Here is a 14,400-nt window from a genome sequence, read left to right on the forward strand (position 1 = left end):
GGCTGTCTCTTCCTTTCTTTAATCATCCATTATACTAAACCTAGGCACTGTGTACCTTCATCTGGCTTCTGCAGTTGTTACGAAGTATTAACAATCATTTCTTCTATGAATAATTTCCAACCATGAGACAATGATGACAGGGAGATCCTTCTTACACTCTTGCTCTGTCTCCAGTATCCACACCTGTGTATTATATCTTTAAATACATGGGTGAGATGATACTTGGAAACATCACCTTCTTTAAAAAAAGTCCTTTAGCTAAAAAATTATTTGGACTTTATATGACTGACACTAGAAATGACTGTCACTAGAAATGACTGTCACTAGAGTATTCTGTCTCCCCCATGTGTGTGTGTGTGTATATATATATCTATATATCTCTCTATATATTCTATATACATCACATACACATGTATATTTACATATATGCACATATATACATGTATACATATACACATGTATACCTGTATGTATGCATGTACATCTGCATGTACAGATATATACATTCACATATACATGTATACACATGTGTACATACATAAACACACATATATATACACACACATATATAATTTCCTGCTTTTTCTCTCTCCCTCTTTTTTTCTCTCCTTCCCTCCCATGCTACTATTTTGTTATAATGTTTCTTCTTATATCATCTCTTTAGGTGTATTGCTTTTGTTTGACTTTTTTCTTTTCTTTTTAAAATTTTTTTTATTACGTATTTTCCTCAATTACATTTCCAATGCTATCCCAAAAGTCCCCCATTACCCCCCCCACTGTTTGACTTTTTTCTATTCTCTTTCTTTTCACATGGTAAGTAATTTCTGTATGTATAAGTCACTAGTTTTACTTTTATTTGAAATGTATATATGACGATGTACATCCGTGCTACGTGAAATAATCAAATCAGAGTAATTTGGATTTCTATGGACTTAACATTTTTGTTATTTCTGTGTTGAGACTCTTCTATTTCATAATTTTGAAATATACAATGGATTTTGAAACATAGTCTTATTTCTGGGACATAGAAGATGAGAATGTCTTCTCCTATATAAGTGAATTTTGGTACCTATTAGTGAACTAGTTCCTGTCCCATGTCACTTTTATCCCCAGGCCTCCAGTGACCAGTGCCCAATCCACTACTTCTATGACATCAGTGTTGTGTCATTGTATAAATAAGAAGCCCTGATGTTTGACTTTCTCTGTCTTGCATATTTCACTTACTATAGCATCCAATTCGAACCACATTGCTGACTATAAAAGGACTTCATTCTCTGCAATGTCAACATTTTATTGCATATAGGAACCACAGTTTCTTGGTCCATTCAACCACCACTGGACACCTGATTGACACCTTATCTCTACTGTGAAGAAAAATGTTTAAACATGGAGGATTGAGGAGAAAATGCCTTTTGTGTTACTCTATGTAGCCTGACAGCAGTTCATAGTGTAGCTGAAGCGATGCTATTGCCTCTCTTTTCGTTCTACACCATCCTGATGCTTCTGCCTTTTTTCTAAGTAATTAAAACGATATCCCATCTGAACCTTCTCGTACTTCATGGAGTACCTCTGCTCATGCTTTCCTTAATTGACACATATATTTTAGAGGAGTAGCCACCATAAAAGACAGTAGAAACGGGCCATGAGATATGAGTGGATATGGCCTGGGTCATACTTACTTAGAGAGGATATGAGAATACTTATGACAGTCTCTGGCACATCACCATCTGCATGACAGGACACCCTGAATGTTAATTTGTGAAAATGCTGTTATTCTGAATTTGATCTTCTTTCACTATCAGCTGTGCCTAGAATCCATGTGCATTCTTTCTAGAAGGATCACTGTATCTTAATCTCAAACTCATTCCCTTGGAAAGTTAAGATAGGAATCAACACGCTGCACAATGCCTTTAAACATGATGCTAGGATGATTGTCATGAGTTCATCACTATCACCATCCAGTCAAGACAGGAGATGGAACTATAAGATCTGAGGAAGGGTGATTAAAAAGCCCTTGGTTAAAGGACAGTACGTGTTTCAGAATGAGTGTTATTACGCAACACTTTATTGCTCCCCTTCCCCCTTCTATGCTGAGTCTGTGCTCCTGCCTAGCACCTTCCACAGTGCTCCTTTCACATCCTTGTTCCTCAGTGTATAGATCAGAGGGTTCAGCATGGGGGTGATGATAGTATAAAAAAGGGCAAGAAATTTTCCCTCCTTCTCAGAATATCTGTGGACAGGTTGGAGGTATGTGGAGATGGCTGAGCCATAAAACATGGCAACCACAATGAGGTGAGATGCACACGTCCCAAAAGCTTTTCTGCGACCAGCCATTGACCTGATGTTCAGCACTGCCCTGGCAATGTGAGCATAGGAGCCTAGAATTAGCAGTAAAGGACACACTAAGATTATGACCCGGGCCACAAACAAATTGACCTCTGTTCCTCCTGTGTCCTCACAGGCCATCTTCAGGAGAACAGGTAGCTCACAGAAGAAATGATTCAGTTTGTGTCCACACAAAGACATGGCCATTACAAAGCTTGTCTGGATCAGAGAGTTCACAAGGCCCCCCACCCAGGAGAATACAACCAATGCTCTGCAGAGAACAGGGTGCATAATGGTTGTGTAGTGGAGTGGGCGACACACAGCAGCATAGCGATCTATAGCCATTGTCACCAAAAGCACACACTCAGTTCCTCCCAGTGAGAGCACTATGCAGAGCTGGGCCACACACCTTCCAAAGCTGATGGTCCTGTCAAGTCCAGAGAGGTTGACCAGAAGCTGGGGCACAGTGCTGGCAGTGTAGCAGAGGTCCAGGAAGGAGAGGTGGCAGAGGAAGTAGTACATGGGTGTGTGCAGGCGAAGGTCCAGTTGAGACAGAATGATGATCACAGTATTGCCAAAGAGAGTCAGAGAGTAGAAAATAGAAATGAAAGCAAAAAGGATGGGTTCTAGGTGAGGCCAGTCTGAGAAGCCCACTAAAATGAAGCCCTCTTCTGAACTGGTGTTCAAATATTCCATAGTCTTCCACCTGTACAAACAGAAGACAACTCAATGCTATTTATGGAGAACTGTAATTATTATTATTATTATTATTATTATTATTATTATTATTATTATTTATGTCAGGCTCCTCTCGGCATCAAACCACCAAAAATGCTTTATTTTATTCACAAAGTTTAAAGTCAATAGTATTATATAGTATGAATTCTTTTATTATTGTATTTGTAATTATTTTTAAATGCACCAAAACCCCACATTTTGAGTTGTTACTCTACTTAATTCTGTTGAGTCTTCGATTCCCCTCTCTGAACCCTCCAGTCCAAAAAATCTCTTGTTCTCTTTCAAATTAATGACCTTTATTTTTCTTCAGTTGTTGTTACATTTCTCTATCTATCTATCTATCTATCTATCTATCTATCTATCTACCTACCTATATACATACCTATATTTCTATGTATCTATCTACCTAGCTATTATTTATCTACCATATTTACCTATGTATGTATGTATGTATGTATGTATGTATGTATGTATGTATGTATGTATGTATCTATCTATCTATCTATCTATCTATCTATCTATCTATCTATCTAGTCTTCTTTATCCTGGATGTAACTAAGTTGATAGTGGTGTGACCTCAGATTCAACTAATTCTTGTTGCTTGTTTGTTCTATGACTTTTGCTAGGCTCGGTTCTCTGGTCAGTTCTCTGGATATGATCCTTCCTTGTCTAAAAGGAGAGGTGATCTACTGTGATCCTTGTGGCATGGACATCAGGATCCAAAAGCAGTAATGTAGAACCTTTATCAATAATCGTGTGTGTGTGTGTGTGTGTGTGTGTGTGTGTGTGTTGTAAGTGTTAGAGTTCTGTGTTGTTTTGACTTCCTTCCTTTTCTAGTCTCTGAGACAATCTCTTTCAGGACTTTGAATCAAAGAAGTAATCTGTCTGAGTTTGCGGCCTCTGGGTTTTTACTTTCCATCTCTTGCTTGATAAATGTGGTAAATAAACCAATTCTTGGAGCCTTGTCTTGCTTCCATCTGTCCTCAAAGACTAAGTACCATATGAATTTCTTCTGGGAAGAAATATGTATATTTTTTTGATAAATCTCAATAGCTTATTGCTCTTGCAGCTAAACATTTTTTTTTTTTTTTTTGTCACAAGAGTGCTTTTGAACTTTTTTTTTTTTTCCATTTGAGATCCAGCCTCCTTGGGAATACCAAACAGTGTGAAAATATTTAATAATGCCTTCTTTAATGTCACAAGAAGTGATAAACTCATGTTGCCTTTTTATGAAATGTGGATTTTAAATACATTTTCTGGAGTGAAACATTGAATCTTCCATAAACTGTGAGAAGTAATTTAACTTTATAAAAAAAAGTACGCATGTGAGTTTTCTCCTGGATGTATGTCCATGAACCATATCTGGTGCCCAAAGAGGACAAAAGAAGGTGTCAGATCCTCTGGAACTGGAGCTGCTCATGGCTGTGAGCTGTTATGTGGGTTCTGGGAACTTTATGCGGGTCCTCTGCAAGAGCGATGAAAACTGCTGAACCATCTTTTCTATTTAATAATTTATTTTAAAAAAGAACCCTGAAGATTAATCACAAGAGCATTTGGATAGGCTAAGGAAATATGGCAAACATTAAAAATTGCTTTTCTTTAGAGATTGTTGTGCTAAAAGCTAAACAAATTACAAGATTTCAGGTGTTCAATGTATGGCCCTTTGATTTCCTTAGTTAAGGTTCTTCTTATGCATTGTATTTATTTTATTACTATTATCAGTGGAATACTTTCCCTTCCTCATGGTTGTCATTAGGAACATAATTTATTTTTATGTTGTATTTGTATCTTAAGATTTAGCTGAATTCCTTTATTTCTGTCAGTTTTTAAACTGCATTGAGCTTCTGGTTTGCTCTTTTTACCCCGGTGACTCTCAAACTGTGGGTTGTGACCCCTTTGGGGATTACATATCAGAAGCAAAATTGCAGCTATGAAGTAGCAACAAAATAATTTTATGGTTGGGTATCATCATAGCACGAGGAACTGCAATAAAGGGTCACAGCTCTAGGAAGGTCATGAATTGGGAAGGTTTAGATGGTCGAATTTTCAAACAGTTGATTTTACTCCATCCTGCTTAAATTTGTCATCTTTTATTTACCTGTCTTGGAGAAAGTGGATGTACATGTGCAGAAATATCAAAATAGACCATTGCCCACCTCATGTACAAATAGCAACTGAAAGTGGGTTCTATAGTCTTATTTATAACACCACAAACTGAGTAGCAAAAATGATGGACTTGATTTTTGACAAAGATGTTTTTAAACCTGTGCTTACAAACACACTTGAAACAGACAGTGAAGCCCAGTGTAACCTACAGGCTCTGGGTGGTCTTGTTGTAGAGGCTGTACACACGTTGGTCAGAGGCTGTGTGGGAAGCCTTTGTACACTATTGCTATTAGTTAGACTGCTCCAAATCATTTATTTTATTAAGCTATTCTAAGAATAGTAAGCATTTGGAGAAATAAATAAATACTCAGTATGACAAACAAAATTGTAGATAAATTGTTCTTTCTTGATAAAACATGGAAATAGAATAGTGAAAAATTTTACTAAAGGTTCGTTTTATTTTCCTTTCCCCCTTTCTTTCTTTCCTTCTTTCTTTCCTTCCTTCCTTCCTTCCTTCCTTCCTTCCTTCCTTCTTTCTTTCTTTCTTTCTTTCTTTCTTTCTTTCTTTCTTTCTTTCTTTCTTTCTTTCTTTCTCTCTCTCTCTCTCTCTCCCTCCCTCCCTCCCTCCCTCCCTCCCTCCCTCCCTCCCTCCCTCCCTCCCTCCCTCCCTCCCTCCCTCCCTTCCTTCCTTCCTTCCTTCCTTCCTTCCTTCCTTCCTTCCTTCCTTCCTTCCTTCCTTCCTCTCTCTCTCTCTCTCTCTCTCTCTCTTTCTTTCTTTCTTTCTTTCTTTCTTTCTTTCTTTCTATTTTTTTCTTTCTTTCTTTCTCTTTTCCTCCCTCCCTCCCTCCCTCCCTCCCTCCCTCCCTCCCTCCCTCCCTCCCTCCCTTCCTTCTTTCCTTCCTATGATAGAGTTTTGCTCTACACCCAGGCCAGACTCCAACTCCAGGTTCTCCTATCTTAGCCTCCCAATGCTATGCTTATGGGTTAAATCAGCTCACTGTATTATTAATTTTAAGCAGTATTGAGATTGAGATTACAGGAAAGTATGTGTAAAGTTAACAGAAATAATCCTTTCCTTGAGAGAGTTTTTTCTTGTGTTTACTATTAATAATTTTTGCTGGACTAATTTCTGCCTTTTCTTGTCAAGTTTACTGAGAGAGATGATCATCAATGAACAATCTGTCCATGCAGATTTAAGAACTTTAAAAATACATCTTGACACTCTGATAAACAGGACTAAGTATGAATGAATTATAAACAGAATGTGTATCTATGTTGTTTAATTAGTGTATCAAATCTGTTTTAAGTTGCAGAGGCTCTATAGACAAGGTCTTGTCAGTTCATGGATAATCTATGAAGATGAGTTCAAACATGGATTTTATTACAGATTTTGAAAGTTCTCTTCTGTGGGTTTTAGTTTACTTAACTGTAAAACCAAAAAGACAATTGTACAGGATTCAATTGACATCAAAGGTTCTCAACCTACTCCTGTTGGTGGCATAGCACACTGTAATCCTAGCCATCTGAAGTCTGAGGCAATGGGGTTGAAGTCAGCCTAAACTACATAATGATTCTATTCTGAAAGGAAAAAAAACAATGAAACACAGCAAAAATAAACAAATGAGAAACAACAAGTGTGCTTCAAAACATAAAAAAAATTCAACAAGGGTTGCTAAATGAATTAATAAAATCTTTATAAATCCACGGTGTACAAAGACAGTTCCAAACTATGCAACCTCAAGGCCAAGGTGTTTTATTTCTCGGCCCCACCATAGCGATAGGCAGACTCTTCTGTCTAACCAGGCCTTTGACCCCTGGGTGCCTGCTTGTGAGTCCCTTGTTTGGTGGATGAGTGTTGCTTTCTAAGCCCCAGTGCCCTACTGCATTTGACTCATCTACAGAATCACAACAACCACAAACACCCTAAAGGACGCATTAATGCTCACCCAATGTTGAGGCCAGGGACTCCCTGTGTTTAGCATAGCTCTCCCCACTCTTCCTGCACTGCACATGTGTCTGTCACTCCAAGGTCAGGTGCTTCAGCTGTGTGATACCTGCTATACCTCATTGATATTTTCCTCCACTCTTCCTTGTGGTAACAGCTAGGTTCCCACTCATTCCCATATTTGGTAATGATAGAAGGAAGATACACTTGAGAAATATTTTCATGTGTGTGTATATGTGTGTGTGTGTGTGAGAGAGAGAGGAGTCGGGGGGAGAGAAGGGGGCTGATTATGGCAGGCTTGTGGAGGGCAGCCTTTGGCTTTGGGTGTCAGTCCTCACTTTGTGCCTTGATTGAGACAGTGATTGAGACAGGGTCTCATGTTGTTCATGCCTGTACCTGTCAGTATCATTGGCTGTGAACTTCCTAGGGCTCTCAATCCACTTCTATCTCACTGTAGCAGTGCTGGGATTATAGATGGGGGTGCTACCTGATCCAGCTTTTACGTGGGTTGTAGGATTCAAACTCAGTTCTTTATGCTATCAAAGCATGGACTTTCCCTGCTGACTCATCTCCTCAGCCCCAACATTTTCATTCTGGAAGAGCAATTACAGCTCATTTCTCAAACAAACACCAGGTCTCTTGTATGCACCACACATTACTTCTAATCCCATAGCGTGTTCCAGCGTGGCTTTGACTATGGTCACACTAGCTCAGGGTTTGGTTAGCCCCAAGCCTTTCTATGGGAGTGCAGGTTGGGTAAGAGACCCAGAGGCCTGGTTAGGGAGCACACAGTTGAGCACAGATTTCCTTCCATCCCACTGTCCCCTGGACACTGAGGAAAATAAGTCCAGCATGGAAATTTCCTGAGTGTGAAGTGTCCATTTGCTCTCTTCATGATGTAGCAATCAAAGGCATGGGATTACATTCGGGTCATATACTTGCTTTTCAAAGGCCCACATTTTCTTTTTAGGCATTACTGGATGTTGACAAATTTAGAATGCTAAGATAAGCAAAGGACTCCATAGTCTTCACTGGTCACAGAATACTGAATATGTTGCAGTTCCCAACACTGGCTAAATATACATATTCAGAGATCAGTATAATTGCGGATCAGACATCTTTAAACACCATAATGAGGTTTTATATTGGAAAAGAGATTACACAAAGAAACCCTGGTTTGAATCTGTGTTTAAAGACCTGCCTTAAGTTAGAAGTGAGAACAATTTTTTACTCCCTTAAAGCCAACACTCGGACTGGAGGTCAGGTTTATAAGAGGGGAGATTGGGACGTCTAAGAAGAAAATCTGAAAAAGAAAGGAAAGGTTCTAAAACAAGACTGTCTGAAAATAAAGCCATATTCTTGACACTCAGTTCTTTACTCTGATTTGGAGGTGACCTTCAGACTCTGTAGAAGGATATCTGTAGTAGATGAAGGCAGTGTTAGCTGGCTTATGACATCTCATCCTGTCCTGATCTTGACTTTCCTAATGCTAATGTGCTAAAAAATGAATCCCTCCTTCTACCTTCCCTGGTGCACAGAACTTTGGGATTTTCATACTTGGTTCTATTTATTATAAAATCAGCTCTTATCTATTCACCTGGCTGTGGGTTCTATGTTTATGAATATCTTCATAAATAAGTTGAGAGCCTTATTCTGATGAGCCAGCAGACACATTCAAGTCACACAGCCAAACTTTCTCTATGAGCAGCAGAGGAGGGTTGATGGACTCCTTCCTAATCATCTTCTTTGTTTGGACAGGTGAAATTCCCTTGAATCTGGCTTCAGTTGCTTCCATCAGGATGCTGCTGTGCGTGGCTCCTCTATGAGGGCTGTGTCACTAAGGATACTGTTGAAACTACCTAGGCACCAAAGCATCTTCCCATCAGTGCTCTGGCCCAGTTGCTCTTATACAGATCCATATTTTGATTTGGCTCCAGTGTCTTTCACACTGGAAGCACACCACATTGCACTTTAGTCTTTAAGTTTTTAAGATAATCTGAAAGTCTTTTCTAACAAGCAATCCAGTAAGAGCACACCCCAAAATTTCAGTACAAGTGTTCCAAACTGGGATGTGCCAGAGTAAGCTGACATTAAAAAAGTGAGTTCATAAAAGTCTTGCTTTCACTGTGACTCTGCATACAGAACACAGTCTCCATCTGTGATGACTTCCCTGTGTGTGTATCCCGCCAAGAAATTCTTCTTAATTTATTACAACAGCCCTGACTGCTCATTTCCTATCAACTTGCAACTATCTAGTGTGTATATAAGAACACAGTTTTAAGTTTTAAGTCTACCTTCACCATGTATATTTTAAAATAATTTCCCTTATTTTAGTAATTGGAGAGAAAAAGAAGCAAGTAAATTTTCTGAATTATTTTCTACATGCTGCATATGGAGTAGGTACAAGGTGTATATAAAATAGAAAATGAAAGACTCTAATGGGGTAAATGGTTTTTCCATGACTTTAACATTTCTTTGCCCTGAAACTGGAGACAGAACACAATGGAACCCATTGCTGATTGTCCACCACAATATTTGTTTTTTTTAATGCATTTTTTTTTACCATGAATGTAAACATCTCAAGCATTCAGCACATACCTGGAGTTCAAGGTCAGAAATCTCCCACTTTTACTTTCTGCTAATGTATTGGGCTTGAAGGGCGATGAGACTCACTGGAGAACTGAGAAACCTTGTGATGTCTGAAAGACATTTTGCTTCTTAGTCCCTATTTGACTTGTGGTGGGAAAGACTCAGGTCAGAGCTCCTGTCCATGAGAGGTCAGCAAAGCACATCTACCTGTAGACATTGAAGGGCGTGACTCTGGATGTAGAAGCACCTCAGTATCCAAGTGCATGCTGTACCAACCAACTGACGTCAGGACGCAGCTGGCATATTTTCAAGCCTCCTTCTGGTCTTATGGCTACACACCAGCTATGCCCTGAGGACATTTAGAAGCATTCTCTCTCTTTTTTTTTGAGTCCTGTTCCTGTAGCACTGAACTTGGGGACTTGCCCATTCTAGGCAAGTATTTTATCACTGAATAATGTCCCCAGTCACATAGAAGCATTCTTCAAAAGCAGTGAAGAATGAGTAGCTTAAAAAGCATGACCTTGGAGACCTGGGACCGCACTGTGGCAATTACAATGAACTTGACTGGCTCCAAGATTGACTTTGCAGCCCTCTGTACTCTCCATTCTCCCAGGTCTGTGAAACCTCCGTGACTTATTGTGCATTCTCAGGACAACTTGTCATTTGCTCAAGTGACTCTGTAGCCCAAGATTCCTTCTGCTTTCATACTTTGACTCCAGTCCCACCAGCCTCTTGTTAGACAGTCTAAATTCCACATCTCACTTGAAGTCTGCTTGGTTCCTCATGCCACAGCTGTTGTCCTTTTTTGGAGTCATCACGTGACAGTCATGTTTTCCCCGATAATTGTTCCATTGATGCAACTGAAGCTTGTTGTATGAAGTTTTAATTTTTGTTATAATATTTAATGGATCAGCACTCCATTTTCATTTTCAACTTACTTATAAATTCACATATTCATTCAAAGCAATGCAAGCACAAACAACACTTTTTCCTATGGTATGGGGAAAATCATTAATATCCAAAGTTACCTATATCCACTTAAGGAATTATAATGTGAATTGGGAAAATATCTTTGCTAACACCTTAATATGTTTGAGACTTTACAGGACTGAGACTCAATTTCCCCATCAATAAGATATTATCATGAGCTAACTCTCTATCCTTTGTTTGTGTATTAACAGCACACTATGGGTGAGGTCCCTGGTGTATGGTAAATATTCATTGAGTGTTTCTGTCAACATAATACTAAAATTTATTCAGTACCTACACATTTTCTTGGATTAATAAAGGCTTCAAAGACACACTGTACTTGTAATAACTTTAAACAATGTTGGGAGTGCAAGTTTTTTTCACACAAGAAGCATAACACAATCAAGAGAAACACTACAAACAGTGCAAACACTTTTATCTTCATTCATAATTAATGCAAATGGCACAGTTTATTATATATAAGTAGAAGAGTGTTAATTTGGATGACTTGTCCAATTAATGGATAATCACAGCCAAGGCACATAGCACTTATGTTGTAGAAGACATTCTCCCAGGAACTCTGCACATATTACCCCAGGCAATGTACACAATAACGTTGAGTATTCATTCCCAATATCATGCTGGTTTCACAGAAGACAGTGCTGACGCACATTTTACTCAGTGTCACTTACATAGCTACTCAGTGACATTTTTCTCTCTAAAGCTGGCCTGCTGGCTAGTTTATGTCAACTTGATACAAGGTAGAGTCATCTGAGAGGAGGGCACCTTGGTTGAGAAAATGCCTCCTTATCACTGAGTTATAGGCAAGTCTGTAGAGCATTTTATTAGTCAGTAATTGATGGGGGATGGCCCATCTCACTGTTGGTGGGACCATCCCTGGGCTGATTGTCCTTGGTTGTATAAGAAATCAGGCTGAGAAAGCCATGTGGAACAAGCCAGTGAGCAGCGCTCCTCCTTGGCTTCTGCATCAGTGTCTGCCTCCTTGTTCCCACACAGTTTGAGTTCCTGCTCCCTTCAGTGGACTGTGACTCAGGATGTGTAAGCCAAATAAACCCTTTCCTCTCCAAGGTGCTTTTGGTCATATTGTTTGATCACAGTGCTAGAAACCCTAACTAAGATGCTAGGTGTGAATGAACAAATGAAGTTCCCAGGAATACTTTGCTAGAGTTCTGGATTAAAATAGAGAGAGAAAGTATATGGATGGGTATGTATTACACAGTTGAGACAGACTTTCCTTCACAGTGATGAAACTCCTTCAGAACAGCTTAAATGTGGAAGGAGTTATATTGGCTCACTTTTCCAGACCTTCATGGTTGGGATATGTGGTGGTGTGAATGAGAATGGTCCTCATAGGCACATATGTTTGAAAGCTTAGTCATCAGAAAATGGGTCTACTTGAATTAGGAAGTGTGGCCTTGTTTGAGGAAGTGTGTCACTGGGCACAGGCACTGAGTTTCCAAAGTCTAAGCCAGGTCCAGAGTCTCTCCCTTCCTGCTGCCTGAGGATCTGCATGAAGAACTCATAGCTTCTTCTCCAGCACCGTGTCTATCTGTGTGCTGTCATGTCAGTGTATTGGATTATGTGGGATGATTGATTGAAGAAAGAGAGACACTGCAGGATGTATTTACTGCCTAGGCAGTAGGTGGATCAGCCTCTCAAGGACTGAACTATGAACCTGGTTTGCAGAGCCTCCTTATTGTCACACAAAAGGCACTTTTAGCAAGCCAATTTCTGCACTCCAAAACCACTTATCTCATCTAAATATTGTCTGAAATAACCATTGCCTAAGCAATTCTCAGCCATAGGAGACATCCTGGTTTGCAACACAGCCCTTCTTTTGTACTATTTCTGGCTCTCTAAGTTGTTGTTTTTGGTTTAGTTTCTACATTATTTTGTAGTGTATCTATTTGTTGATTTATTTCCTTTAAACATTTATTTTACATTCTTCATTCAAATGTTTGCTCCCTTGAGTCTGTCATCTGGAGAAGTCAAGTTTCTGTGAACACTCTTTGTGTGTATTGCTGGGCAACATCATTTATGAAATGAAAGACTAGGTGTTTATTCCAGCCTTTCAGATCTGACTTTGTGATTGTTCTTGCTGATTTTTAAAGCAGGTTTCATTGCAGTCTCTGAGTCTGGAGTCACCTTTGCCTTTTCAGCACTAGATGGCAGGCTAAGCCCAGGTTAGCCACATGCACACAACTGGTGTGTGCCAGTGTTTCAGAGGCAGAGGGTGACACAAGCTCAGAGAGATCTACAAACTTCAGCTGCTGTGTTGTTCAGCAAGTGTGAGTGGGGTCCAAGAAGGCTGCTTTCATGCTACAATCCTCTCTGTATCCCAGTAAGTGCCTCATTTGTAACCAGTGGGTCTGTGGTGAGAAGCAAGTTCCACTGGTTCTAGATAGATTAACCATAGGTACGACAAATCTCTGGTCATATGTAACACCCATAAACACAAACACCACAAAGACTACACTGACCCTGATTCCTTGAGATCACTGGAGGTTGAGATAAGTCCAGGGTAAACACTGGCATGAGGTAAAGTCCTATGTCCCAAGGTAAATTCTTGTGATAACTGTGCTACTGTGCTCTAGACACTGAAGCCTTGGATTATGATGAGTTGGGTGTTACTCTTTCTCCACATCCTTGCCAGCATCTTCTGTCACCTGAATTTCTAATCTTAGCCATTCTGACTGGTATGAGGTGGAATCTCAGGGTTGTTTTGATTTGCATTTCCCTGATGATTAAGGATGCTGAACATTTTTTAAGGTGCTTCTCAGTCATTTAGTATTTCTCAGGTGAGAATTCTTTATTTAGCCCTGTACCCCATTTTATAACAGGGTTGTTTAGTTTTCTAGAGTCCAACTTCTTGAGTTCTTTATATATATTGGATATTGCACTCCCATCAGATTTAGGATTGGTAAAGATCTTTTCCCAATCTGTTGGTTGCCTTTTTTGTCTTATGGACAGTGTCCTTTGCCTTACAGAAGCTTTGCAATTTTATGAGGTCCCATTTGTTGATTCTCAATCTTACAGCACAAGCCATTGGTGTCTGGTTCAGGAATCTTTCCCCTGTGCCCATACTTCGAGGCTTTCCCCCACTTTCTCCTCTATAAGTTTCAGTGGCTCTGGCTTTATGTGGAGTTCCTTGATCCATTTAGACTTGAGCTTTATACATGGAGATAAGAATGGATCAATTTGCATTCTCCTACATGCTAACTGCCTGTTGAACCAACACTGTTGGTTGAAGACACTGTCTTCTTTCCACTGGATAGTTTTAGCTCCTTTGTCAAAGATCAAGTGACCATAGGTGTGTGGATTCATTTCTTGGCCTTCAATTCTGTTCCATTGATCTACCTGTCTGTCACTGTACCAGCACCATGCAGTTTTTATGACAATTGCTCTGTAGTAAAGGTTGAGGTCAGGGATGGTGATTCCACAATTTGTTGAAAGCAGTGTCTTGGCCACCTAGGGTGACCCTATCTGGCACATACAAGAATGAAAGTTGCTTGAATTTGTTCCATATCATTCCATAATATAAAATAAATATAAAATAAAGAAGTAATGTCATTAGCAAAGAGTGAGACATTCTAAAACAAAATGATGAATTATATAATCACATTATGAATAATGTATTCCAATAGTAAACATCAAATATTTTTGCAGTAACTTAATATTAAATAATTTGCTGACTCTTGTTTGCTCTT

At 39.4% G+C, this 14,400-nt stretch overlaps 1 protein-coding gene across 1 annotated transcript; it reads right to left on the reverse strand.

Moving 5' to 3' along the window:
• Positions 1-2,085: 2,085 nt before the first annotated feature.
• LOC147001540 (olfactory receptor 2Y1-like) lies at positions 2,086-3,982 on the reverse strand. The gene is made up of 2 exons (XM_085829299.1): positions 3,949-3,982; positions 2,086-3,035 (listed from the first exon to the last, which is right to left on the reverse strand). Exons 1-2 carry the CDS (start codon positions 3,980-3,982, stop codon positions 2,086-2,088), a joined length of 984 nt encoding a protein of 327 aa, XP_085685425.1.
• Between the last annotated feature and the right edge of the window lie 10,418 nt (positions 3,983-14,400).

Source organism: Mus caroli, unplaced genomic scaffold (assembly GCF_978045245.1).
Source record: "Mus caroli unplaced genomic scaffold, Mus_caroli_1 scaffold_13, whole genome shotgun sequence".
NCBI classification, from domain to species: Eukaryota; Metazoa; Chordata; class Mammalia; order Rodentia; family Muridae; genus Mus; species Mus caroli.

Bases quoted from the DNA above. Each gene is read 5' to 3' on its own strand.
- LOC147001540 (XM_085829299.1), bottom strand. From the start codon at position 3,982: ATGGAAAGTAAAAACCCAGAGGCCGCAAACTCAG. The intron at 3,036-3,948 runs ACAGATTACTTC...TCTTCTGTTTGT, and splicing joins CCCAGAGGCCGCAAACTCAG to ACAGGTGGAAGACTATGGAA.